The sequence below is a fragment of the Aquila chrysaetos genome, chromosome 10 (genome assembly GCF_900496995.4).
Source record: "Aquila chrysaetos chrysaetos chromosome 10, bAquChr1.4, whole genome shotgun sequence".
NCBI lineage: Eukaryota > Metazoa > Chordata > Aves > Accipitriformes > Accipitridae > Aquila > Aquila chrysaetos.
Genome location: NC_044013.1, coordinates 37417461 through 37443859, shown reverse-complemented (window position 1 = coordinate 37443859; position 26399 = coordinate 37417461). Strand labels below are relative to the sequence as shown.

General features: G+C 59.0%; 3 protein-coding genes across 11 annotated transcripts in view; all 3 read left to right on the top strand.

Moving 5' to 3' along the window:
• The first annotated feature begins 69 nt into the window (after positions 1 to 69).
• On the top strand, positions 70 to 5169 carry LOC115346942 (Rab interacting lysosomal protein). 4 transcript variants are annotated; one of them, XM_030027637.2, is made up of 8 exons: positions 70 to 338; positions 553 to 676; positions 1051 to 1172; positions 1364 to 1552; positions 2007 to 2170; positions 2319 to 2441; positions 3723 to 3806; positions 4190 to 5169. In XM_030027637.2, exons 1-8 carry the CDS (start codon positions 84 to 86, stop codon positions 4344 to 4346), a joined length of 1218 nt encoding a protein of 405 aa, XP_029883497.1. In that variant the 5' UTR covers positions 70 to 83; the 3' UTR covers positions 4347 to 5169. The 4 variants fall into 4 exon arrangements, with proteins under 4 accessions (XP_029883497.1, XP_040982549.1, XP_040982550.1 ...); XM_041126615.1 differs by having other exon boundaries at positions 1051 to 1262; XM_041126616.1 differs by lacking the exons at positions 3723 to 3806; positions 4190 to 5169 and adding an exon at positions 3098 to 3712 and having other exon boundaries at positions 1051 to 1262.
• A 97-nt stretch (positions 5170 to 5266) lies between these two features.
• Positions 5267 to 13852, top strand: SCARF1 (scavenger receptor class F member 1). Its single transcript, XM_030027636.2, is given in 15 exon segments — positions 5267 to 6119; positions 6817 to 6878; positions 7215 to 7316; positions 7441 to 7511; positions 7513 to 7967; positions 8393 to 8611; positions 8699 to 8827; positions 8905 to 9008; positions 9223 to 9334; positions 9412 to 9536; positions 9724 to 9864; positions 10219 to 10232; positions 10234 to 10263; positions 10265 to 10927; positions 10929 to 13852. Coding segments are annotated over 15 exon segments (2622 nt in total). The 5' UTR covers positions 5267 to 6024; the 3' UTR covers positions 11229 to 13852.
• Positions 13853 to 15178: 1326 nt separating this feature from the next.
• Positions 15179 to 26399, top strand: part of SLC43A2 (solute carrier family 43 member 2) — a 34700-nt gene continuing 23479 nt past the window's right edge. For 4 of the 6 annotated variants that reach the window (XR_005933345.1, XM_030027685.2, XM_030027688.2 and 1 more), the window contains exons 1-4: positions 15179 to 15274; positions 17151 to 17347; positions 24838 to 25027; positions 26050 to 26105. Coding sequence is in view for 5 of the 6 variants with exons in the window: in XM_030027685.2 (XP_029883545.1) it covers positions 17188 to 17347; positions 24838 to 25027; positions 26050 to 26105 (406 nt within the window). In the remaining variant the exon portion in view is untranslated. Of the gene's footprint in view, positions 15275 to 16081; positions 16972 to 17150; positions 17348 to 21615; positions 21889 to 24837; positions 25028 to 26049; positions 26106 to 26399 lie in introns of those variants that run through there. The other 2 variants (XM_041126631.1, XM_030027686.2) reach the window with 2 other exon arrangements.

Genomic DNA, 26399 nt, shown 5'->3' with positions numbered 1-26399 from the left:
GTGGAGGGGGCGGCCCCGGACGGGGCGGGACGTTGAAGCGGGGCCGGGCGGAGCGTGTGCGGGGCCTCGGCCGGCGGCGGCGGATGGCGGAGCCGTGGCGGGGAGCGGAGCCGCTGTGGCGGACGCCGCCGGAGCGCTTGGCCCCGCCGCACGTTTACCGCATGGCGGGGGCGTTGGGGGCCGAGCTGCGCCGACTTTCCGGCCGCTTCGGGCCCGAGGCCGTGGCCGGGTTGGTGCCGCCAGTCGTGCGGCTGCTGGAGCTGCTGGAGGCGCTGGTGGCCCCGGTGGGAGCCGAGGGGGAGGCGCCGGCACAGCCGGGCGGGCGGCAGGACGCGGAGGTGAGCGGGGTGGCGAGGGGGGGGGGCGGGGGGCTCGTCCGATCCCTCTTGCCTCGGGGGTTCCCTACGGAGTGCCACCGACCCGCACTTGTCCTCGCAGGAGTCCCCGTGGGGATGGCTCTGACCTGGCGGTCCCCGTCCCCCCTGGGGTGGCTTTGACCCGGCTGTCCCCATCCTCTGGGACGGCTCTCACCCCGCTGTCCCCATCCCCCAGAACCCGGAGCAGAGGCTGTGGGAGGCCGAGCACCGGGAGCGAGCCCTGCACAGCCGCCTGGCCCGCCTGGAGGAGCAGAACCGGCAGCTCCTGGGACAGCTTGCGGAGAGCCAGTCCCAGGAAGGTGAGTGTCCCGGCGGATTCGGGGTCCCCTGCCACCATGGGATGTTCCCATGGGGGATGGTGGGCTGGGTGCAGGTCTGAACCTACTTTCCGTGCTGCCCAGCCTTGGAGACCTGTCCTACTGGGGAGTCGCAGGGACCCAAAACCCCCAGAGCACCCCCCAACCCCCCAGGAGGGTTGTGGGGGCAGACACAGGGTGCGGACCGCCTTTGCCAGCACAAGGATGAGTTGGGCGCAGCCTAAAGCCCTCGGCTCCCCTCTTTCCAGAAGCTTTGCAGAAGCATCAAGAAAAACCCCGTAGGGTTGTGGGGTCAGGGGAGTGCTTGGGTCTTGGGGGGGGTCTCTCACGCCTGTTCCCCCCGTGTCTGGGCTCAGACAGCACGGCGCGGAAGGAGCGGGAGGTGATGCTGCGGCTGAAGGAGGTGGTGGACAAGCAGAGGGATGAGCTTCGTGCCCAGGCCCACGAGATCGTCTGCAAGAGCCGAGACACGGAGGCGGTGAGCGTGTGGGAGCTCGCGGGTGTGGTGTGCGAAGGGCCCGGGGACCTGCTTTCATGTCACCTCCCCCTGGGGCTGTCGTCGCGGCCGGTGAGCCTGCTGGGGCGGATGATTTTCCCGTGGCCCTGGATGGGGGCCCAGAGCCGCTGCTGTGCCTCACTCTCTGCTCCCCCCCCCCCCGGGCCCTCCAGCTGCAGGAGCAACTGCATCGCTTCATGGCCATGAACGAGGACCTGCGTCACAAGGTGGCCGTGGTGCAGGCTCAGCTCAAGAGCGCGCTGGAGAAGAAGTCGGACCTGGAGGCCGCGATGCTGCAAGCCCAGAGGGAAACGAGCAGGAGGAGCAGGACCAGTGAGATCCAGCGGCCAAAGCCCAGCCTGGTGAGTCGGAGCCCGTGGCCCTGCTGCTACGGGGCATCGCTAACGCCGACCCAACCTTCCTGGCCCTGTGGGGGGCTTCTGGCACACCCGGACCCACCAGCTGCCAGCAGGACACAGCCGCTCAATTAAGCCCCGCTGCTGAAAATTGAACAGTGTGGCATCTACCTTGTCCTTAAAAATTGGCGGGGGTGGAGGCAGGAGCGAGTGAGGCGAGGTGATGGGAGGAAAAGCCGAGTGGGACTCGGAGGATGAGGAGGGTTTGCCACGTGTGGCGATGGGCGGCAGATGCTGGCTGAGCCGGGGAGCCGCTGTGGTCCGTGGAGGGCTGTAGCAGCTCCAGATTAGCAAACTCATTCCCGACACTTTTCCGTCTCTGCCTGCACGTGGCACCCAGCCTTTGGGTGGGGGCTTCGGCGTCTCTGCTCGCCTGCTGACTCTTTTTCCGTCCCCTCAGGAAGGAGCACCGTCGCCCGCGGAGGAGCCGCAGCACCAGGATGCGGGCAGGAGCCCTGCTCACTGCTGCTTCTCCAAGGAAGAGCTGCAGCAGATCCTGCAAGAGCGGAACGAGCTCAAGACCAACCTGTTCCTGGTGCAGGAGGAGCTGGCCTATTACCAGCGGTGAGTCCTGCCGCGGCGGCGTGGGGCAGCAAGCTGGGTCCCTCCCGTCCCTGCAGCCACCCGTGGCCCATCAGAGGTTGCTCCTGGCGCAGTGGGGGGAGATTTCTTCGCCGAGCTCTCGGTTAACCAGCTGGCTGCTTTTTGCCAGGGAGCTGCTGAATGAAGAGAGAGTTCCCGGCTTCTTCTTGGATGCAATGAAGTCGACTATCAAAAGACAGAGAAAAAAAATCAGAGCCAAAATGCTGGGAACGACGGAGGAGTCGGCAAGCAGGTGAGTCCGGCTGGCCGCGGCGAACAGGGAGCCTCCCGTGCAGGGTGGATGCCGGCTGGCAGGCTCCGGTGTTGCCGTGTGGTGTGACGCCCTGGAAGGGAACTCCCCCAGGCCAAGAGCTGCCTCCTCCCTGCCTCCCTCCAGAGATCAAAGGTTTCACGTCTGCAGTTGATGTCTTGCTCTGGCTTAGCCCTGGGAGCACCGCAGGGGCTGGGCTCTTTGCTGCAACTCGCACGTCCCTGTCACCACTCACGCATGGCCTGGCCGAATGGCGCTTGTCGCTGCATGGATGTGGCAAAAGAGAGGCGAGGTGGTGGTACTGGAACCACTGCACAAGGCAGGCTGGTCCCTGCACTGTATGGTTGAAGATGACAGTAGAGACGTTCCCCGGAGGCTCTGCGAGACGTTTGTGGGGAGCGTTGGTTCCAACAGACTTCTTATGATGGGGAGGGGAGGATCGTGCCGGGCACCAGCCCCAGCTCTGCACATCTGCCGGTGGTGGGGGGCAAAGCCTGCGCTAAAGCTGCTGTATGACGTGGGGGGAGCTGGATCTCACTGGCTTTTAGGGGCTTTAATAAAGGTCTGAAGGGGGCTGAGCTCTTCTGTGCTACTGAAACCTGCTGCTTGCTTTGTGTTGGGGTCTCTGCTGGCAGCAGCGGGGTCTGGAGGTGTCGAGTCCTGCCTGCTCGCCTCCCTGCCCAGTGAGGATAGCCGCTGCTGTATGAACGCTGCCCCGCGGTCATCTCGCGATCCCCGCTTCCCTACGAGGCCTGGCTGTCACCCGCCTTGGTGCCAGGATGCCACCCGCCCCGGCCCCGAGCTGCAGCCGGTGGTGCCGATTGTCAGGCTGTTCCCCCAGAAAAGCATGCGCTTGCCACGTGGGGCGAGATGCCTAAAGACTTTACAGCACGTTGTGGCTTTTGTTGTGGCAACCGGGGACACGCCGTCTGCTGACCAGGCACCAGGGGTTCGAAGCTGGTGTCTGAAAAGCTTTGTGGCTTGAGATCACCGAGCCGGGAGGGGCTGGGCTTGCCATGAAACGCGGCTGTATCTGGGACACGAGCATCGCTGTGGCTTCGCGGCAGGTCACAGCCCGCCGGTGCTTTGCGGCACGGTGGCTCCAGTCCACGTGCCCTTGGCTCTGTGGCCACCTCCGCACGTGTGGCTCTGCAGGTGACACCCCTCAGCTCGGGCAGGAGCCGCGGGGTGACTCCGGCACTCGCTGCTGCGGTGAGCCTGTGACTCAGCGCAGGTTTCCCCCCCCCCGACTTTGTGCTGCAGTGATGAAGATGAGGGCTCCTGGTTCCCAGCCCGTGGCACGGACTGTGTGGATGCTCAGCCTCCTGATTCCAAAATTAGGAGCTTGTAAGTTCGCTCCCGTGCTCGGGTGCCGGTGGGGACAGGCGGCTCTGCCGGCAGAGAGGAGGTTTGGGGTTCGGCTGTGGACCCAGCGCCTGCTGAGCTTGGTGCCTGCCCTGCAGGGTATGACGGGGACAGAGCCGGGCTGCCTGCCGCGGGGCTGGCAGGGATGCTGCCAAAGGGGGAGTCGCTTGGTTTGGGGGGGGGATCTGCCTTGGCCGGGGCAGGGCAAGCCTTGCTGCTGCCCCTGGGGTGCCGCACGCTCCCAGGTACTCGCAGCCGGGCTGCGTCCTGCCGCCGCCACCGCTAAACACAGAGGGAGGTTGGGATCTGGCTGCTTCCCTGGGAAGGCTCTTCTCCCCCACGGCCATTATCTGCTCTCTCTGCAGTTTTGGGCTGTGGTATCAGGGCAGCAGCAAAGACCCCTCCGCATCCAGCTGCTCCGGAGCCTGGGAAATCATCGACTCGCTGGACGCGCAGCTGGAGCTGGAGGGAGAGAGCGAGCCGGCGGCCGGCTCCCCCGACAGAGCCGTGCAGCCCCTCTGACCCCACCTGAACGGGGGCCGGATCTGGCCTTGCAGCAGCGCTTCCCGGCTCTTCTTTTTTTCTGGCGTCTTCGAGAGCGGCACGGCAGCCCTGCCTGCTTCCCCGTGCCGCGGTGACGGCGAAGCCGCAGCGTGGGCAGCCCTCCTGCAAACCCGCCAGGACGCTCGGCCGTGGGGTGCCAGCCTGGCACGGGGCAGCTCGGCACCTCCGGGGATCTCTGCCCGTCGGCCACCCTTTCGTTGTGCCCACGGCTTAACTACGGGATCCCGCTCAGCCGTGTCCCTGCTCCCCGCTTCTCCACGCTTGCAGCTCAGCACGGTGGGGGTCTGCACCCTCTTCCCACTGCCGCACCCCAAAAGGGCTCTTGAAATGTGCTGGTGGCTCTTTCCACCAAACGCCTCCGCTCGCGGCCCAGGATCCCATTGCCCAATCCTGCCCTGTGGGGGTATTTCACTTCGCCCCTTTCTGTTCATACCTCCCTTCATCCCTGCAATGTGAAGGTCGAGTTGGGGTGCCCGGGCCGGCCGGCTGGGCGCTGTCCCGGCGTCGCCGCACGGCTGGGAGGGGCTGAGCACGCTGCACCGGGTGTCCGGGTGCTCCCGTGTCTGCGAGCAGTCGGGATCAGCACCGCCAGTGCCACTCCTGCACTTTTGAGGCATGGGGTGAATCGGTTTTGTACTGGGACCTCTTCCTGCTACTACTGGGAACTGGAAGACTGGAACAATCCTTGTGTTCACAGGGGCGAGTCGGTCCTCTTGGGTTAGGTACTTTCTAGCTCTAGAAGTGGAGTCGGAAATAAATCAGCGTCTCATTTCTTCTCCGAGGTACCCGCTGCAGCCTCCGCTCTCTCCTTGCTTGGGAAGTACCGGGTGATGCTGCCGGGTTTCAGCTGTGGTCCTGCGCTGTAGCCGTCGCTTTTTGCGTGCCGATGCAAAGGGCTGTGGCCGGCTGCGCTGTGCCAGACCCCGGAGCCCTTTTCGGGGGTCGGCTACGATGGGGAGCAAGGCTACGGGGGCTGCAGTGCTGGGCGCGATGGAGTTAAGTCCCGCGTGGTGGGGGGAACGGCGCGCTTCCAGCCCCGCCGGCCTTGGGTAGGAAAAAGGTGTTTCCTGTGCATCTGCTGACACAAAGCTCCTGGGGAGATGGCGAGGTGGGAGAGCAGCCAGCAGCTCGAAGGCCAGCGTGGGGCATGCCGTGTCCCCGTGGGGGATGTGGGGATCCCGCTTCTCGGCCCCTGCCAGGGGTCGGCAGCGCCGTGGGGCGGCTCACGGGGGTCTGGGCAGGGGGCAGGCAGCGGACGCCTCGTGTGGGTTGGGGGGGGACGTTGGCTAAAACAGCTTTGGGAGCAATGGAGGGTGGCACAGGGGAGCGAGACGACCGCAGGTGAGATGTTCAGGCAGGCACCAGCCCGTGCGTGGCTGCGCCGAGCCCCTGGACGCCCGTTTCTGCTGCTAGGCTGGCAGCAAGGGCCAAAAATAGCCCGTGCGGTGGCATTCCCTGCCTCCCCCTCCCCGCCGCACCCCTGACGTCTGGATCGGGGCGCCTCCTCCCGCGTTTCCTCAGGAAGAAACCCAAGGCTGGCGGGAGGAAGAGGCCGCACCGCAGGAGGGACGGGACAGACGGACGCCAGCGTGGGGCTGGGGAGCCGCCGGGACTCGGGCCCTCGTGCCCCGCCGGGATGGGGAGCGCCCGGCCCGTTCTGTGCCTCCAGCTGTGGCTGTGGGTGCAGAGCTCTGCCCAGGAGCTCGACCCTGACGGCAGGAACGTCTGCAGGTAGGTGCCACGGGGGTCCCCGCTCGTGCCCTCCGTCTCCTGGGGCCTCTCGGCAGCACCAGGGGGTCATCGTCCGTCCGTCCTTCCGTGGACGGAGACCTGCAGCCCGGCATCGTATGGGCGCGGAGACTGGGGCGATGCTGGGGAGTATGGTTGGGCGTTTGGGGCACCAAATCCCTTCTCCAAGGGTTATTTCTCATGCACCCCCCCCCCCCGCACGCAGGGCAACGGGGGGGGGAAGCGGGAGCATTGGCAAAACTTTAGTCGTGCACCGGGTGGGAAACATACGTGTGGCAAAACCCAAAGGGCTTTTGGCATCCCCTCCGCTTTGCTGCCGCCATCGCCCATCCCGTTGGTCTCGCCATCAACGGCAGCGCCTTTCGGCGCCTTTGCTCTGGGTCACTGGCGAAGCTTTGAGCCGGTCCCAGAGCGTCAGGGACCCGGCACGGGCTCTGTAGCGGCAGAGCCGGGCAGAGCTGCCCCACCGCCCAGCCCCGCCGCCCGCTCGGGCTTCAGCCTCTTAAATTTCCTTCTATTTTGCTGGTTTCCTTCCGGAGCAATGCCCCCGGGGCCGCGCCGTCTCCCCGCCCGCGGCAAGCGCCCGCATTCGCTTCGCCTTAGCCGAAGCCGCGTGCCAACCCACGCCGGTCCCGGTACCCCTCGCCCCGGTTGACGGCCCCCGGGGTCTCTCCCGCAGGCTCCCCGCCGGCCCGGTGTGCTGCCCCGGCTGGAAGCAGGAAGGGCGGGAGTGCGCGGCCGGTGAGTGACGGATGGTGACGAAGCCCAAAGCTCGGTCCCTGGACTTGGCCGGATGGCTCCTCCGCGGCGCTGGGTTTTGGGGAGGTGGGGAGAACCCTACAGCTCTCCCTGAGCGGCGGCGGGGTGCTGCACCGCGGGGACCCCCAAACGCCCACCGAGGAAGCTGCTAATAGGGCTGCGGCTTGGCCAGAGGGATGGAGCGGGAAGCGGGATGATGGTTTCCCCAGGAATGTCGCCTTGGCGGGAGGTGGCCGGTGGTCTGGCAGAGGGGTGTGAGGCCGGGGAGGGTGGGGGGGGGGCCATCGTGCGCTGACGTGCGTGCCCTGCCGCCGACAGCGCTGTGCGAGGGGGAGGACGCCTGCGGGGCGGACGAAGTCTGCGTGAGACCCGGAGTTTGCCTGTGCAAACCAGGCTTCTTCGGAGCAGACTGTAGTTCCCGTAAGTATTTCCCCAGGGCTCAGCCCTCGCCGTCCCCTTTGCCAGCCTGGATGCTTCGGGGCGGGGGGGGGGCTGCCGGCCTTCCCCGTCACTCCTCATCCTCGCCATCTCCTTCCCTTCGCAGCCTGCCCCGAGCGGTACTGGGGTCCCGACTGCAAGCGGAGCTGCCCGTGCCACCCCAACGGGCGCTGCGACCCCGGCGAGCGGGCACTGCACCTGCGACCCCAACCATTGGGGAGGGCTCTGCCAGTTCCCCTGCCAGTGCGGTCCCCACGGCCGCTGCGACCCCCTCACCGGCGCCTGCCGTTGCGAGCCGGGCTGGTGGGCACCCACCTGCAAGAAGCAATGTCAGTGCAACCCCGCCGGCTCCCACTGCGACCCGCTCACCGGCCACTGCCGCTGCCTGCTGGGCTGGTGGGGCAGGAGGTGCAGCTTCAAATGCTCCTGCAACCTTTCGCCCTGCGCCCAGGAGACGGGCAAGTGCGAATGCAAGGCTGGGTTTTGGGGGCCGGCATGCCAGCGACGCTGTGATTGCTTGCACGGTTCCTGCAGCCCCCTCAGCGGGCACTGCAGCTGCAATCCCGGCTACCAGGGCAGGAGCTGCCGGGACCCCTGTCCGGCAGGGAAATACGGGTTTCAATGTGTCCACAGGTGAGCTGGGGGCAGCAGGGGGGGATCCAGCGGGTACCCAGGGGCTACAGCCAGACCTTGGGGGGCAAAGTCATCATGGTTATCTCTGTCCCTTTCGCTGGGCAGGGAGACCTATCCCGGGGGGTTTGAGCATCCCTGGTTGGATGCAGCATCAGTGTTGCCCCAAAAGAAATGTCCCGCTAATGCCAGCAGAAAGTGCTGGTGTCGCCCTAAAATCTGGTCATCCTCGATACCGCTCCCCACGGCAATAAAGCGGCATCTCTCCCTGCTTGCCTCCTGCCCTGTTGCCATTACAGAGCATTAAGCGTTATAGGGTATTTCCCCGTGGTCCAAACTGATGCCGAACGCCGGTGCGGGGGTGAAACCTGTGTTTTGGCAGGGCTGGGGGTGGGTGTCGAGGCCTCACTGCCCTTCTGCCCGTGCAGCTGCGGGAGCTGCAAGCGCAGCCAGCCCTGCTCGCCCGTGGACGGCTTCTGCCTGGCCTGCCAGCCCGGCTGGAATGGGACCCTCTGCAAGGAACCCTGCGCGCCCGGCTTCCACGGCGAGGGCTGCCTCCAGCTGTGTCCCCGCTGCCGGCGTGGGGAGGTCTGCGACCCGGAGACGGGGTCCTGCCCGCACTGTGAGCCTGGCTGGATGGGACCCAGGTACACCCAGGATCGGGCCACCGGTCCTCGCGGGGTGTCCCTGCTCTGGGGCGCAGCGGGCTGATGCTTCGCTCTCTGTCTCGGTAGCTGCAACAGCTCCTGCCCCGCAGGCACTTTCGGCGATGGATGCCAGCTCCTCTGCCCCGAGTGTGTTGCGGGGAGCTGCGATCCCGTGTCAGGAGTTTGTATCTGCCAGGCAGGCTACTGGGGAGCCAGGTAATGCCAGGAGCGGGGCAGGGCTGGGGTCCCACTCTTCCCGGGGGGGCATTTCCCTCCTTTCCTCTCTCTTCCAGCTGCAACGACACCTGCCCGGAAGGATATTATGGCGTGAACTGTTCCTCGCCCTGCCAGTGCTCCCGGGGGACCTGCCACCCTGTGCGGGGTGACTGCGTGTTGAGTAAGAGCAACCTCAAATTTACTCCTTAGCACTGGGCAAGGGACTGTAACATCCTTGCTGGGGAAGGTGCCGGGAGGCTGCGATGCAGCCCGGTCCTACCTGGTGCCTCCTGGTCCCACCACGAGTTGCCAGCTCCTGCGTTTTTTGTCTGGGGCAGCTCTACGGGCTTGGCGGCCGCAGGACATGCCGGACTCAACCCATCTTCTTCCCGCAGGTTTTAAGGACCACGGGGCCCTTGCAGCCGCCATCCTCGTCCCTCTCCTGCTGCTGCTGCTCTGCATCGCCTGCTGTTGCTGTGGAGCCAGCCCAGCAGATGCAAGAGACAGGTATTTTTTTATATTTTGCAACCTTCGATGCAAACCCCCGTCTCCCACGTGCCTTCACACCCGTCTCCCCTGCGCAGGGCGGCCGTGCCGGATGATGACGTGGTGGCCAGGATGAAGCACCACGTGCGGGGGGTGCTGGCGAACCTCAGCGCTATGATGCCTTGCTTTTCCCTGGGCGGCTACAAACTTCCCAAAGTCACAGGTGAAAAAGCAGAGCAACTGACAGCCCTTCCAGTGTGTTACCCCCATCCCGTGCTCTCTTTTCTGTTGCTGTTTGGGGGGAGCCTGCATCCCCCCTTGCCCCACTGCATGGCTCGGGGCAGGCGTTGCTCTCCTGCTCCAAGCACCCCAGGGTGCCCGAGCTCAGCTGGGTGTCTTTTCCTCCCCAGTTTCCCACCACGACGCAGAAATCCCCTTCAACCCCAGCTTTATCGAGTCGCCATCAGCTGCGTGGGTTTCAGACAGCTCCTTCTCTTCCTCTTTCGACACCGACAACGAGGGACCCGAATACTCCGTCCCTCCCAGAGAAGGTGACGTCCGTGGCTGCTCCTCCCTTCCCCAGACACCCGCAGCCCTTCTGGGCTGCCTGGGGTCAATCCTGCCCCGTTAGCAACCTTGGGCATCCCAGGGATGGGTGCTGGGCAAAGGCAGCGTTTATTTTCATACCCTCGTTTTCTGTCTGCAAGGACACACCGGGGCTGCGCTTGGCCTCGTGTGAAGGGACGTGCCCGGTGTGGGCAGTCCCGTTTCACAACCTTTTCCCCGGGGAAACGCTCTCGGGGACAATCCTGTTGCATCAGCCCCTGTCCCAGTGTCCCCAAGCGTGTCCCTGGACAAGGGCGGGTATCTCCAGCAGCCCTAACTCTTGTCCCCTTCTCCCGCAGGCATCCCGCTGCTGGGGGGGGGCCGAGCTGCAGGATGGGGCGTCCCCCCCCCGGCGAGGTGCTCCCAGACCCGTCTGCCTTCGACTCCGAGGATGTCTCGCAGCCCTTTGCCATCCCTCGCACCTCCAGCATCGCCAGGGCTAAGCGGCCCTCCGTGTCCTTTGCCGAGGGGACGAAATTTGGGGCGGCGGAGACCCCCAGCCCTGGGCGGAAGCCCAAGACCACGTGGGGACCATCCAAACTGTCCCCACCGCCGGGGGACGCAGCAGCCGAGCCCCCCGCTGAACGACCGGCCAGCGATTGCTACGAGAGCCCCGAGCCCCTCGGCAAAGGGGAGGAAAGCCACCGGCCATCGCCCCGGGCCACCCCGGGGGGACGCCGGCGGGTGGTCTCTGGCACCAGGCACGTGGCTCAGAGAGTGGAGGCACTCGAAGCGGCTGCAAAATCCGGCAGCTGGGAGGCGAAGGGGAAGGAGCCCAACGTCACCACCATCTACGTGATGGTGGGAACGGCCGGGCAGGACACCAAAGCGGAGGGGGTTGGCGAGGGACCGGTCCAGGCTGTGCTCAAGCGGCTGGGCAGCTTGCAGAAGGGCAAGTGGGCCGCAAAGGAGGAGTCCAAGGTGAGGAGGAGCGTGGAGGCCATCCAGAAACCACCCCGCCGGGCCCTGGCGCAGTGGAGAGACTCGGTGAATAGCTGCAAGCAGAGGGGAGAGCGTCGCAGGGGCTCCCGCTGAGCCATCCTCTAGCAAGCACCAGCATCTCCCTGGGAAGAGACAGTCCTTCCTTCTCGCATCTCCCTCGCCGAAAAGCACCGGGACCCAGGATGGGGCCAGCGATGCTGTAGGTGCCACGGAGAGGGGCAAAAGCCCCGAGTTAGTCCTCAGCGTCGAAGCGAAGGGACAGGCTGCCCCGGAGGAAGAGCCGAAATACGAAAATGTGATCGGCGGCGGTGCCGATTCATCCCCCGGCTCCGCCAAGGAGCTGCCGGCCGCCCCGGCGGCCACCTGAGCCCCCCACCGCCTGGGCTGGGGCAGCGGGAGCCCAGGAGGTCCCTCCGACCCCAGCGTGGGGGGAGCAGATGTCCCCCTCTGAGCTGTGAACCGGAGAAGCCTTGAGCCTTCCCATTGATCCCCTTTCCTCCGCGCCGCGTTGCCGGTGTGGACCCTCGCCGGCCGGCACAGCCGGTGGGACGGGTGATGCTGAGAGCGGCAGCGGTGGCAGCCCCATGGGGTTGCGGTGCTTCAGGGTTGTTTTCTGCTCCCTCCCACCCTTTGTGCCCCGTTTTTTTGTGTCTGCTGCAGCCCGGAGGGACAGCGATGCTCTGGATGCGGTGGTGGCACCTTCTGGTCCGTGTCGGCACCAGGCTTGGGCACACGCGTCCTCCTCGTAAAAGGGACTGGGGCTGCTGGGAGCTCTGCTGGGAAACGCACAGGCAAAAACCAGTTTCACCCCATTGGCTTTCACCTTTTGCTGTCCCAGCTCTGGAAATGCTGCTCGGAGCCTCTTGCTCTAAAGGTGCTTCTCGCTGGAGGGAATTATTTTGTGGAGCTGGGCTGGGGAGAGGTGATGGGCTGTCACAAGCAGCTTCAGCGAAAATTAATTTCAGCTGCTTAACTCAAAGGGTATCCAGGTCTGCAGGGGTTTATCTGTGTGGCTCTGGCTTTTGTGGCAGGCTCTGGCTGCCTTCGTTCCTATGTACATGCACAGCACATGAAAAGGCTCGTGGCACAGCACGGGGTTTATCGACGGCCTTTTAAACTCCACGCAATACCAAGCCGCAATTGTGCAAGAGCAAACGTGGCAGCTGGGCTGTGACCATCAACCTGTGCACCTGGCGCTGTGCTGGCCCTGATAAGGATGAAAGCTGCACAGAAAATGGCATTTCTGCAGGTGCCCCAAGCTCCTGCCGTCTCCCACACCTCGTTCCTGCTGCAGCAACGTGTCACCGTGGGTGGCTGAGATGTGGTGAAGGTGCTGCAGCATCTCCAGCACAGCCAGAGAACCTCGGGCAGCACAGGCGAGGCGCGCACGAGGGCTTTGCTGCCCGTGCAAGGCGGTCGAGAAGCCAAAGATTTGCAGAGTGAACTGGTTTTAGATGTATCTAAGTGGTAGAAGTTTCTTGTATATTTTTCTGTTATTTTACATGGCATGGAAATCTCTGAATGAAAATTAAATGTTACCAAAGCCCTTCAGGAGCTGGGCTTCCCAGCCGCCCTCTGAATCAAAGACAAGGCCAGAAATATTCTCCAAAGTGTGGAAACTGTCAGCAGCCTTAGGCTTTCAGTTTGGGTTGTTTTTTTAATGTTCTGGTTCTGTTGAATTCTGGACTCTCACTTAAGGAGCTGAGGCCAGAGCAGTGCCGGGGACCGGAGGATGGAGGGAACAGGAGTGGGCTGTGAGTGTGGGAACACCTACGTTGCAGGCTGCATCTCACGCGTCACGTGTGGAGCCCCACGGGAATCCTTCTTGTGGTCTGGCACTGCTGAGTTGGGGTTTAGGGTTTGGGGTGTTTTGGAAAAGAGAGAGGGTTTTTGCTTTTTCCCTTTTGCTTTTCGCATGTGCTTCTCTGCAGCGCAAGGCACTGAATCCCCACGGTCCCACATGGGTGAGGCTTCCAGTTTTGCAGACAGCATGCAGCACCCTTTCCTGCAGTGGTATCACCTACTGCCGTGATTATAACACCAAATATTCTGGTATACAAATAAAAATGCTCATCCTGGCAAGACTTGAGCAGCAGCCTGGTCAGACCTCTGTTCTGCCCAGGCTAGTTTTTATTTTGTCGCTATCTTGTTACGGTGGCAGGGACAGTCCCACATTTTATTTATAAGCAGCCATTTTTTCCTAATTGGTTGGATATTTTCAGCCTGTCAGCCGAGCAGCGTTGTGCCAGAAGTGAACGTCACGTGAGCCGGTTCGCCGTCGGTACGGCACGTAAATAGCTGACAGCAACCCGACAGCCTTCCCTGACGTTGAAACAAGCATCCAGCTTTGAGAAAGCGCTGCTGCTCCGGCGAGGACCTTTCACGTTCGCGGGCTGAGCTGCGAGGCGGGATGTTTCCTCTGCTTGAAGATGAAGCATCTTCGCCTTGTCTGGACGGCGCAAGGAAAACAAGCGGTGGCTTTTCAGTGCGTGGCCGCGCCGGTGTCTTCTTGCTAGGGATGCTTCGGTCTGGCTTTGCCGTGGTTTTAATTCTGGACGCGGGAGGTCCGCAAGCCAGAGCTGGTGGGTGACGGAGGGGTTAATGTCTTCCCGCGTTGGATCTCTGACTCGCTCCCGCTGCTGCAGTGGTTTGAAGCCAGTCGGTGGGAAGCTGTTCCCGTGTGCGGGTCCCGTCTGTAAGCAAAGAGGCGTCCGTGCTCTCTGCTGGGGCAGCTCTTGGTCTCGTGGAGGTAGAAACAGAGGCTCAGGCTGTCCCCCCACGGCCACAGGGGTCTGTCCCCCATCGCCGCAGCCTTGTCATCTCCTTTCCAAAACTGCCTGGGCTCTGTCTTTGAAGAAGACCACGTCGTTTACCCCAGTGGCTCCGTCCGAGCCCGCTGAGAACCTCCCTGGGTGGCGGGGCAGGAGCTGTCACCTCCCTTGCAGCCTAAACTCATTCCTGGCCAGTTTCTATAAATGTGTCTTTGTGCCAGTGCTGTTCTTCAGCTTCGCTTTATTTTTTTTCTCTCCATGACGTTTACTTAGTCCCCGGGTGTATTTATAGACGGCAGCGGATCACCTGATAGCTTCTTTTCTCCTTCTAGGATAGGAAAACCAAGTTCCCCCCATGCTCTCGCTGTAGCAAAGGGTTCCCGTGTCCTCAAACAGCCTCCGAGCCCTCCTCGTGCTCTTTCCCGTCACAGTTCATGTTTCTTGGACACAACAACCAGGTCTGGGTGCTGAGGTCTCCCCGGGGCCTCGTGCTGTCTCAGCCTTCCTCTACCTCTGCTAAAACCACGCCGCCGATCCAGGCTGCCTTATTTTCTTCAGGCTTTTTGTTTGTTTGTTTGTTTGCCGTCACTTAAATCCACTTTCCGGCTGTTGCAAGGTTTGACCCTCATCCCACAGCCAAGGCCGAGGAGTTTCCTCTTCCCACCCGCCGCTTTCTCAGGGCTGCAGCCGTGGGTGCACGTCCGTCCGTCCGTCCGTCCGGGCCCTCAGTTTCCGCTGAGCGACTCAGAGACGTTTACCTGCCCTAAGCACTATTTTCATCTCCTTTGGCCGAGAAAAAAAATCCCCTATAACGATTTCCAGGGATATAGGGCCACCTCCTCCGGCCCAGGACCTCGCCGATGAGCGACGGCTTTATGGCAGGACTCGAAATCCCGCAGAGGAACGCTCTGAAAAAGAATTTAATGCAAAAAAAAAAAAAGAGGGCAGAGCTCGGCTGAGCTCGGATGCAAAGCCGCTCTCGGGGTTTGCAACGGTTTTACTTTTATTTTAGGAGACGGCTGACTCTGCTCGTGGGCCGGGGTGTCTCGAGGGCTCGTTGCCCCCGTGCCCGGCCGTACCGTGAGGGCGATCAGCCCCGGGGCCGTCGGTTGGATGCCCTGCTCCCAAAATGGCCTTTTTAACGGGGAACCGGCTTCTCCGCTCCCTCCCCGGGCGGGAGAGCTGGGATTCTCGGGACGGATCCCGTACCGCTAACCGTAGCGGACGAGGGCTAAGGCGGGTGCTGTTACCGAAACGGCTCCGTCCGCTCGGCCGGGGCTGGACGAGCAAAAGCCGGTCGGTGGCGAGCGCGGGTACGGTTCTCCCGCCCGGGGCCGGCGGAGACCGGCAGCAGCCGGCATCAAACCCCCGCGGGGAATTTCCCGCTGTCCCTGCGGGGCCGGGCCGGGCGGTGGAGCGGGGAGGGGGGGGGGGGAAGTACCGGGGGGGGGGGGGGGGGGTGTACGTGTGTTACCGGGGGGGCGCGCGGCCCCGCTCATGCCCCGGTAGCGGCGGCGGCGGCGGGCGCGCTCTCATTGGCTGGAGCTACGGCCAATCAGCGGCGGCTCCTGTTTGCTCCGGAGGACGGATAAAAACCCCGGGTGGGACCGCGGCGGCGCGGAGTGGGGGGGTGCGGCGGAGGGTGAGTGTGGGGGGGTGCACTGAGGGATGAGGGGGTGTTTGGGGGGGGGGGGGGAGAAGCGCGCTGAGGGTTTGCGTGGGGTGCGGGAGTGGGGTTTGGGGGGGGCGGGGTTTTGCGTGGGGTGGGGGGGAAGAGCGGGGTGAGGTTTGCGTGGGGTGGGAGAGCGGGGTGAGGTTTGCATCGGAGGGGGGTAGCGGGGTTCGTGGGAGGGGGGTTGTGGAGAGGAGGGGGTGCGTTGGGGTGTATTGGGGGGTCGGGGGTGGTGCGTGGGGGGATTCGTGCGTGGGAGTGGTGTGCGTTGGAGGAAGGGGGGGGGTGATGGGGGGGAGCCGGGTGCATGGGGGTGATTCGCGGGTGGGGAGCGGGGTGCGCTGGGGGATCGGTCGGGGAAGGAGAGAGCGGGATGCAGCGGGGCTGTTTGGGGAGAGCTGGGTGCGTGGGGGATTCGATGAGGGGAGCGCAGCGTGCGTGGGGGGGGGCGTGGGTGGGGAGCGGGGTGTGTTGGGGGAGAATGGTAGGGGAGAGAGGGGGCTGCGCCTCTTGGCACAGAGAGGATCTCTGTGCTGAGGAAGGACGCGTGGGGCTGGGGAGGGGGCCTGCAGGGATGAGGAAGAGGAGGTGGTGGGGGAGGAAACGCGTCGTGGGCTGCGGCGGGTGGGTGTGCGTGGAGGGGCACGGCTGCAGGCCGGCTTCTTGGGGCAGGGGTCTCTGCACCGGCTTCTGTGGCTGGAGAGGTGGCCCTGTCCTCCTGGCACCCTTGTAGGGAGCTGGGCCAGACCCCCCCCCCAAAAAAAAAAAACCAAACCCAACCCAGGGCTGGGGCTTCTGCCCTGTGGAAAACCCTGAGAAACTGTCTTGGGCCGTGGTGTGTAGCCAGCTGATTTCCCCATAGCGCCTGAGTGGGGCGTGCTCTGGGCTGGGAAAAGGCTCTGCTTGTCTAAAATGGCCACCTGCCTTATGAGCCAGGGTTGGCCCCGGTGCTGAGCACCTCAGGGCTCCCCAGAGCAGCCCTTCAGCCAGCCAGCTCTGCTCCCGAATCTGCCGCTTGCTCTCGTGGGCCCCAGGGACCGGGACAGGCAGAGCTGGAGACAGTTAATCCGGCCGCAGCATCTGTGGGGCAGCCCGGGGATGCCAGTGTGCTGAGGTGGAGCAGCGTGTGCCACGGGCTGTCCCGGCCGGTGCACCTGGCTCTTTGCACGGCGAGGATGGGGCAGGATGCGGCCCACCTCGTCTCCCAGCTGGATGCTCTGGCAGCTAGCAAAAAGTGCTCCTCGATGAGCCATCTGTGGTGTAAACTGCAGATGTAGGACCCGTGGCACATACAGGAGCCACGCTCACCTTCCAGAGCAGATCTGTTCTTCTCCTGTGTGGGGCAGAGCAGACCTGGTGGGTCACTAAAGCCACTGTTAGGGCCGTGGGGCTGCTTCCCCGGTCCCAGCCTCTGCCTGCGAGCAGCCAGGAGGTTGGGGTGTTGGCTGAAGCCCCCCTGTTCTGGCACGTGTTTCCTCGCTGTCTTACAAGTGGGCCGCCTGCCTCGTACAGGTGATGGGGGAGTGGGCTCCAGGCAGTTGATATTTGCTGCATTTTCATACCTGTTGCTCGGGAAGTGGAACAGAGTCCTTGAACGCTCCTCTGTCGCGTGGTGTGTGCGCTGGAGGGGCTGTTCCAAGGGCACCTGTGCTCCCCCATCCCTCCAGGTAACTTGGCAAGCTGGTACCTGTAAAAACGAGTTTTACACCTGAGTGCCTTACATTCAGCAGGCAGGTTTGCTTGCGTTCCAGTAGAGAGATCTCCTCTTAAGCCATGCGTTTTTGCACTCTTTGAGCAGCACGTGCTGTGTCTGCGGACTCGCTGGATGTTGTTCTGATCCCTGCAGGTTGACGCTCTGAACGAGGCCATCTTCCCACGCAGCAATGGCACCCACGCTTGCTACCGCCCATCGCCGGCGCTGGTGGATGGCATTCACAGCCATCATTGAGAACCTGCTCTTCTCTGCTGTCCTGCTGGGCTGGGGGTCCCTCCTCATCATGCTGAAGGCAGAAGGGTTTTATTCCTACCTGTGCCACGAGTCAGGTAAGGATGCTCTGGAGACTTGCATGAATAAGTTGCTGCTGAGGTTTGCTGGTGTGGTTCCCTGTCTTAAGGTGGTGTGGAACTGGCTAGAGTAGGGCTGAGCTCCAGGTCAGTCCTGGGGTAGAAGGAAGGGATGTGCACACCTTTCCAAAACCGATGGCATCCTTGTAGTGGTGTAATGTGCCTGTAGTTGCCGTTGCTTTGCAGAGCGATTGGAAAAGAAGCCTTAAAGATTGGGTAAAGCTTTTCTTGACAGCCTTTTCCACTTGGCCATGAATTTTTCCTCTGCGTGGTGGCCTGGCCGATCTCTGCAAGGGAAGGCCCGATGCGTTCTCAAAGATGACGATTTGTGGGGAGGGTGTCCTGAGTTTGTAGGAGCAAACTACAGGCAGCCTTTCCTTAGTGGCAGGAGAGAAAAGAGCGTGGGTGACTATAAGGTTAGAGGAGTCCAGTGCTGCTGTTGAGGACAAATTGCATTGTAAATGCTATTGTAAATGCTACTGATGTTTTGTTCCTCTTCCTCGTCAGACACCCAGGATGTGCTCAAACGAGGCTGTGTCTCTATGAGGGCTTGAGGTCTACCTTCTGGCCCAGCCAGAGGAAGCAGTTGGCCATGTTGCACACACAGCCTTGCAGGGAAGGAGGCAATCTTGTGGAGTGGGAAGGATAACCCTGGGAGAAACAAGGTGTAGGTGGACATACATCCCCAGCCTAGGGATGGAGAGGATTTTGGTCTGGGGAATCCCACAATGTGGTAGGGTGGATGGTGGGGTTAAAGGAACCTAAGGGTAAAGGTGTGGTATGGATTTGGAAAGCTGGTTTAGTGACAGAAGGTTTGCACGTGCTCAGAGAAGGCAATAGCAGAGTGAAGAGAAGCAGGAGCTAGGTGTTTGGGCTCTGTCCAGAGATGTGTGATGGTGGATGAGATGAGAAGGTGGATCAGCCCATTCAGGGCTGGGGAGCATGGAGACGGAGGAGGAAGCAGTAGGGGAAGAAAGGAGCTGGAAATAAGTGCATGGACCGTCAGTGGGTAATGGCTGAGAATAGTGGGGGAATTCTGAAATGGGGGGAAACAAAGTCCAAGCAAAAAGTGACTGTGAATAGTTGTGATGATGCTTTGTTTTTCCCCCTCATTCATCAGCTGCTTGTTACGGTCTTTTCTTCTGCTTTGGGTGCCTGTGGGTGGCTGCCTCAGTCCTGTGCAGCCTGGGTTGGTACACCTGGCAAACGTGTATGTGTTTGCGTCTTCTACCAGCTGTAGCTCGGCTGCTTAATCTCCACCCTGTGCTCTGCTTGAGGTGCGATGCTTCCAAGTGTGTCTGTGTCACTTGGGTCTCCGGTAGTGCTCCAGACTGTGTGAAGGAGAGTCCTCAGCGGCTGGGGACCATTTAGGACTTCTGTTCAAGGTTGCTCTGTTCTCATCAAGCCTTGCTGACTTTGTCAGAGGCCTGTGTAAGGGATCTCATTAAACCTATCGGGTGGAGGCTTTCTGCCACTGAGATAAAACACATGAGAGTTGATAAGCAAATGCTGACTGTCTCTGAAAGCAGCCATTTTCCTATCTGCTTCCTGAGATGTGCCCTGCTGACAAGAGCTCGGCTTCACTTGGGGCCCACCTCCTATTCTTTGCTTTGATTGCTTTCAATTCATCCGCCTTTGCCCCAAATCAGCGAGATTCATCTTGGCTTCTCACCCATGTTTGCCAGTCTGTGGTTTTTCTGGCTCTCCCCGTGGGAGTGCCGGTGCCACAGACCGCAGGGAAGCTGCAGATGTTTGGACTGTGGTGAAATTGCTGCCCTGGGGGCAATTTCTTCCTCCCAGAGACCAACCTGTGCCCTGAGGCAAGAGAACTTAGTCCCTGAAAAGAAATTTATGTAGTCAAATGTTCTCATTGTCCTCAAATATCTGGCCATCACTGCTGAACTGGGTGATGGCTTGTGACGAGCATGGAGGACCAGTTATGCTGGTTTCCTTGTTCATCCATGTTTACTCATTTTCCTTTCTCTGTTTTTGTCCTCATTGTAATAATCTCAGTGATTTGGTAGGGAAGAGTCCTAGCTCCAAGTGTGGGGAGAGCAGACTCCCTTGCAGCTGCCTTGCAGTGCTCACTGAATGACCGGCACCAAGCTGAGTTTGACCTTTGCTGGGATTAGGATGACCCAGTGGTTGCCTTTCTCAGCATAACCTATTGGATCCTGCAGCCTTAGTGGGTACTTGGCTGGAAGGTTGGTGCAAACAAATTATAACTGTAGCCTTTGGGCACTTGTTCCTAATGCTGCTGTGTGCATGTAAGTATTACAAAAAAAAAGACTTTTCCTAATGAGCCAAAGGTTCTTGGCAGGGCTTTTCGTTTGTCAGCAAAAGCTCTTGCACTTTGTGATGCCTTCCAATGAAAGAGAAAACTAGACCTTGTCCCTTCTGCAGGCTCTTCTCTGGAGGTAGCAGCAGCTGCCCAGAAAGTGACTGCAATTAATGAGGGGCTCCTTGTCTTCCTGTTGAATCCCCTCCCCTTTCCCTGCTTGCCCTTGGCTTCTGGTATTGGGTTTTACTCTGCCACCGTGCAAACATGTGGGGTCCGCTGGACTCAACTCGGTTGCATGAGGGTGGAGATGGACACCTAGAAAAAAATCCACATCAAAATAACAAATATTTTCAACGCAGTTGTGCAACAGGGTTTGAGTGGGGGGTTGTCCCTGTTCTGGGTGGCAGGTTTGGCCACATCCTCAGAGGTATGTTTGAAATTTGCTGACAAGGAGTCTGGTAGTGGCACTTTGTTCCCATTTGAATTTTACTACACTACTACTCGGCCTTTAACCAACTGAAGCAGCATCTTTTATTCTGTGCAAGTGCTGATTCTGCAGCCTTTATCAGGATTCAGGCCTTATCGGCTGTTGGGGAACTTGATCTGTTCAGGGTCTTGTGTTGCTGTGATGTTACTGGGATTGGGAAGCTCGAGGCTTGGGTCCAAGATGCTTAAAAAAGCCAAACTTGAACATGCTAAACTGTTCACAAAGAGCAGAGATAAGGAGCCAGTTGGACAGAGGGCCTTCCTCTAAGACAGGGCTGCAGAAAACCAAAGGGATGATAAGCTAATTCACTTACGGCAGGTTAATGCGCCTTAACACAGGCATAGGGGGAAGGTGCTGCCTTACAACCCTTTGCTCTTATTTATTTGGGGTCTGTGGTGGGGAACTTGCAGTCTGAAGGTCCCTTCCAAGCTGGTAAGATGTGATGACGGCTTGTGGAAAGGCTGCACACGTGACCCTGTAAACAGGAAAAGAGTAAATGTGGTAAAAGTTCAATTTCTACAGGAAACATGCTGTGTTGATTAGCAGCTGTTGGTAGTATCGGAGAGCTGCATGGGAAGGTGCTGGCCCGGGGCAGAATTGCTGCAAAATGAGCAGCTGGGGAGAGAATGGGAGTTTAACTGGAGACTGTGCCTCCGTTATATGAGGCTTTCAGCTGGGTCCCCAGAGGGGGGGTCCTGGAAGTGCAAGTGGATGGACAGGCAGAGAGGGGAAACCCGAATAAATTGCATTTGCAGTGGTATAAAGCAAGAACATCTCCTCCCAGTTCCCAGAAGTATGACACCATCCTGAAAAGAGAAAACATGTTCTTATGTGGGCAGACTGTAGATCAGTTGTTTGCACATGTCTTTCACTGTTGGTTTTTTTTTTTTTTAACCAATGCTCCCAGACTCTTTGGCCCTGATTTCTTTTTTTCCTGTCCCCTGCCTTTTTATGAAAAAAAAAAAAAAAAAAAAAAAGAGGAAAGTGAGGCTGAGCAGGCTGTGTACCACAGAGCTATTGCCAGGGTGGCTGGGGGTGTCTTGCCTGCTTGGCTCAGTCTGATCCATGAAACAAGATGAAAGGAAACCTCCTCTCTGCCGTCTCAGATGGCAGTCACTCTTGAAAAAGCCAGACTCATTCCTCTGGTAATGTGGTGTGTGCCTGGGATTTGACGAGGTCAGCAAAGAGTAGTTAATGATTGACCCTCTCATGAAACCTACAGCACTTAATTTGGGAGAAAGGATGACTTTAAATGTTCCAGTAACAGCCTGAACAAACCCCAGCGATGAGCTTGACATAAATGATTACTGAGGCAGCCTTCCTCTCACCTAAGCTGTCATTCTTTAAATAGTAACTTGAACTACTAATTGGGCAGTAGAAATCCTGCTGCTTGTAGGGGGAGTGCTGTAAAAATAAGCAGTAAGTTCTTGTAATTGCTGATAAAGACTTGCAGCTTCTTCTAGCTTGACGGTAGACAGCAGTGAGCATACATGGACAGAGCCTGTGCTGCTGGCTCACCCAGGTGGCACTCCCGTGTGTCAGACCTGGCATGCTTGCATGCAGGTGGACTTGGCAGGAGAATCTGGGGAGGGCACCACTGTCAGCCCAGAGACAGCCCTTCCCCAAAGCACTGTTGCAGATGGAGCCAGGCACGTAGGAGACTTTCCCCAGCAGTGTGGCATGGACTGATCTGGAACAGGATCTGAGCTGTGATTGAGGGAAACTGCTGTTTGCTGTAACCAGGTGCATTAGGTAGGTGAGTAGTTAGGCAGGTTCTCTGCCCATTAATCTCCTCCTAGCTGCACGTCCTATGCTGCCACTCGCTCTCCTGTGCTGGCGACCTGCTGGCCCATGAATCTGTGCTCCCCAATGAGACAGCTCTCGGCTGGACCTTGTGCATGCTGCACACACCTGCAGCCCCTCCGAAACGTTCTATTTATGGAGGTGGCTCAAAGGATCAGAGGATGTCAGGGTGCCAAGAGCTGCTTGAATCATTTCCATTACGCCTCAGTGGATCTTCTCTTGTTGCTCAGGGGCTGCTTCTATTTTCACAAACAATTTGTATTTCCACATAGCGCTGTTGCCTGGCCCCTCCTTGGAGCTGGGGTTGAGCAGCTGTAAACAAGGTGGTTGGTACAAGCAGGGACTGAAGCTTGGTGCCCTGTTCCCAGCCTTCCTGGCTGCAGCAAGTCTTCAGAGAGGGCCAAGTTTCCTTGCTGTTTCTGAGCTGTGTCCTCTTTGCCTCCTGGCGTTGTGGCTCATCGTGCATGCCGTCGGAGGGTCTGCTGACAGGGGTATGCTGTGGGAGCTCCTTGGGGTCACGTTGCAACTGTACGCATCAGTACATTAACAGTAATTCATCTATTCCGGCTTGAAATGCTCAATACTTCTGTTTTGAGATCTCTTCGTGGGGAGAGTGGACAGGCTCTTTTAACGCATGCAGCCAGAAGTTACAAGGTCGCTGTGCTGTCCATGTCCCTCCACCCTTCTTCCACTCCACAGCTGAGCTATCTCTACAGAGTGCTGACACAGGGAAACCACTACTACTTTGTCACTCTTCTCCCTTCCCGCCCCCCGCCTTGTTTTCCTGAGTTTAACCTCTGGCCTACATCTGTTTCCTATGAATGTATCTTTGTGGAGAGCCCAAAAAGCCTTGATGCTGTGGGTGAACCTGTGTGCCTGTGCGTGCCTCATGGAAGATGCTGTCAGAAGTCACTGTTTAAGATCCTGGGCCACACCAAGAGGAGATTGTGAGGGAAGGATAGATGAAAAACATTGAGGAGTAGTGTGAAAACTGCAGAGAGCCTCCCAAGTCTGTCTGGGACTGATTTCTAAGGATGTGACTTGGGAGCCTCAGGCTGGAGTGCTGTCCTCCCTGCAGAAGGGATGCTGATGGGACGTGGTCTTTTGGGGATATCGCTGTTGCTTGCTCTGGCTATCTATGACTAGCAGGGCAAGAGAAGGGACAGATTAAGTTATCCATCAGGAGCACATGGCAGAGGGAGGGAACAAACAGTCATCACTGCCCACAGGTGGTTTAAGACCATCTTAGTAAAGATGTTTCTGAGAGCAATGTAAATGGAGAGCAATGCTGCGCGCCTTCCCTGGAGTTGCTGCAAGGGGACAGAGGAAGGTTTGCAGGCAGCTCGTAAGCCTCAGATATCAGCGTCTGAATTCCTGCTAATACCTGATGTCTGGAAGTTGGAGCGTGATTTGTTTGCAATGGACACAAAGCTGGGAGGGTTGTTTTGGCCAGCTAGGATAACCAGGGTGAAACCAGTAACTGTAATGGTGCTGAGGCTTGGGTAGAAGGGAAGGAGTTGCAAGACGGGGCTGTGTGATCTCCAGAGATGCAGGGAGGGCAAGAGCGGCCAAGGGGATCTCCTCCACAAGCCGCACTAAGCAGTAAATGTTAAGTCACTTGTATGTGAGGGATTCCTGCTAATTAACTAACTAACCAGGGCTCACTGGGAATCTCTAGTCTTGCTTCATGCAGATGGTTATGCGGGTGACTTCTCTATTCCTCCTTTAATATTGAACTTTGTCAGATCAATTATTAAATATGGAGGAGAGCATTTTTTGTCACTGGCTTGCAGCAGCAGTAAAAAAGCAAGTGCTGCGTCATACCAGCAAAGGTTACTTCTAAGTCAGATAAGCATTGGGAGGAGGAGCGGTGGAGTGTGCTAGAGCTCTGGGTTAATGAAAGTCTAAAGGCACACGTGCTTGCTTGAGGAGTTGTAAGCCACCTTGGGACAGGCTTGTAACAGGAGCAGAGTTGACATGAGACAATAAAACTGCTGCTGCAAAGAAAAGGGAACTTCTTTTTTATTTTTTAAACTGTCCTGTTTGTGTCTCTTGCACAACGTGGGCTCTGTTCAGCGTGGGAGTTTGCATGCGGAGTTCCTCATGTAGGGGCAAGAACAGAAAGCTGGAGATATAATTGACCTGTATGGCCAAAACCCACTTGGAAAGAATAGAAAATGCTAATTATGGGGCAGAAGTTAAACATACATCAATCCTTTAACAAACGGAGAAGGCAGGTGAGCTGCCAGTGTTCCTGGGAACAGGGTAGTTAAATCCAGGAAGGATTTTTCAGAGCCAGGGTAGTCAGGAAGCAGGGTGGCTACTCCAAAGCCATTCCTCATCCCAATGCCCGTAGTGAGGGTAGGAAGCTTTTTGTCTGAGCAGGCTGTTGGTCTGTGCCAGGCCTTGTCAGCCCAGTGTCTGGACCTGAAATAACTGATTTGGCTGTAGTTATTGCTCCCAGTTTAGTTAGGGAAAAGATCTGTGAGAACATGCCAGTTGTAGATTAGGAGGACCTTATTTTTGTATTAGTGCTTAAGGGCCTGCTGGGTTTAGTCCCCTGTAATTGCCAGGCCCTTGCTGTATAGTTGTTTTCATAAAGTAACGAATCTCTGTCCCTGGGTTGTTGCCCTGCTGCTGCTTGGGATACTTGTCCCCTGGGTGCCTGCGCATCCTTTTCCTGCTCCCAGCTAAGCTCATCAGGTTTCCCTTGTCCTTCTGCTGCTCTTCTTTCCCTTCTCCATTTCTCACTGATTCTAATAAAAAATGGAGTGTGGAGGGTGTATTCCCAGTGTGTTGTGGCACCCTGTGTGCGGGGTTTTCTCTTCCCTCCTTCCTGCAACGCTGCAAGCCTCATCCTAACACACTGTAATGATGATCCTCTATCATCCCGTGTAGAAAACACCACCAGCAGTCCTGAACACGAGAACAGCACAGCTCCAGAGCACAAATGGCCTTCCTGCAATGCCCAGGATGAAATGCTGAACTTGGCCTTTACCATTGGGTCCTTCCTGCTCAGTGCGATCACGCTGCCCCTAGGAATTGTCATGGACAAGTACGGCCCTCGCAAGCTGCGGCTGCTTGGCAGGTTGGTGTCCTGGACTCCCCGGGTGGGCTGAGGGACGAATTCCCACCTTGTCTGGGGCAGATGGGTGCTCTGCCTGTTGTGGGGTCCCTGCAGCCTTGGGAACTGTATGAGGAATGGGGCTGGGATGTGCTGGGAGCTGCTGCCCATGCACAGGGCACTGGAGCAGCTCTGGGATGATTTCAGCCAGCACAGTGAATTGCTCCATAAAGGAAGGGCCTGGGACTCCATGTCCACACTTCAGCTCTCCAGTGTTGTTCTGTGCTCCCTGGCCAGATGGAGTCTGAAGGAAGAGTGGAGTCATTTCTGAGTCAGGGAGGGTAGCTTTTTCCTTGAGCTGGGAGCTATGTCCCGAGAGGCACAAACCCAAGATGTTACATCATCGTTTGCAAGCTGGGGAGTTAACTCGGGGATAAACACGTCCTGCCTGCCTGCCTCTTCTAGGGCCCTTCTTTGCCATGTGGAGTATGTCGCTTTCTGCCTCAAATTGCAAGGTCGTTAGCTCCTTTTATCATGGCGTGTAGGGATTAGTGACTTGTTGGGCACAGCGGACCCCAGCACTGCTGAATTTTAATGCGCTGAACCGTACCAGAAACCAAACTGGCCTGTAGGCAGAGTGGGAAAACCAGGGGAAGTCTCTGAGTCAGACCGTACCAGAGAGGAGCAGGTAAAGGCTGTGAGTGCTGTGACCACAGCTGGGTCTCAGGACAAAGGTTGCTGCTGTCTTTGGTCACCTTGAGGTGAGGGCTGGCAAAGGTCTGTGCTGGAAAACCGGTAGGGAATTTGGGTCCAGCAAGAGCTGCGTCAGTACTGGGAGGAAAGGTTGCTGCCTCAGCCCTTGCGCAAGGTTTGTCTGCAATATTTGGGTATTTCCCTGGATTTTTCTTTCCAAATTGCCCGCTTCCCTCCCGCTTGCAGAAATGATACTGCGCTTGCTTAACAAGGTGCTGAGGAGGTAGAAGCATATGTAATTTACTGCATGTGAGGCTATCTGTAAGAAACTCACAGTTTTGGTTCCCTTTCAGTGCCTGCTTTGCTGTGTCCTGTGTGCTGATCGCATACGGTGCCAGTAACCCAGACTGTAAGTAGGCATTTCTCTGCTGAGCTGGGAGGGCTTTGGGGCTGTGGTTTGGGGTTTTTTGGGGGGAAGCAGACAAGCGTGCATGGCACTGCGTGCTCTGACTGTCACACCTCCAGACTGTCATACCTCCAGTGCTGTACTGGGGTCTTGCTGAGGACACAAGCCAAGTGTCTGCTGGCCTGTGGGAGCTAAGTGGCTCTGGGGAGGGCTGGTGTTTCACAACCCTAAGTGGAGAGCGTTGCAAGGGCCAAATGTCTGAGATAGCCAGGTCTCTCAGCTTTGCGTTTGGGCAGG

Excerpts from the sequence above, each read along its gene's own strand:
- LOC115346942 (XM_041126615.1), top strand. The coding sequence starts at position 84 with ATGGCGGAGCCGTGGCGGGGAGCGGAGCCGCTGTGGCGGACGCCGCCG. Across the intron at positions 2,171-2,318 it reads GAGCTGGCCTATTACCAGCG|GGAGCTGCTGAATGAAGAGA; the intron begins GTGAGTCCTGCC and ends GCTTTTTGCCAG. Across the intron at positions 3,807-4,189 it reads GATTCCAAAATTAGGAGCTT|TTTTGGGCTGTGGTATCAGG; the intron begins GTAAGTTCGCTC and ends CTCTCTCTGCAG.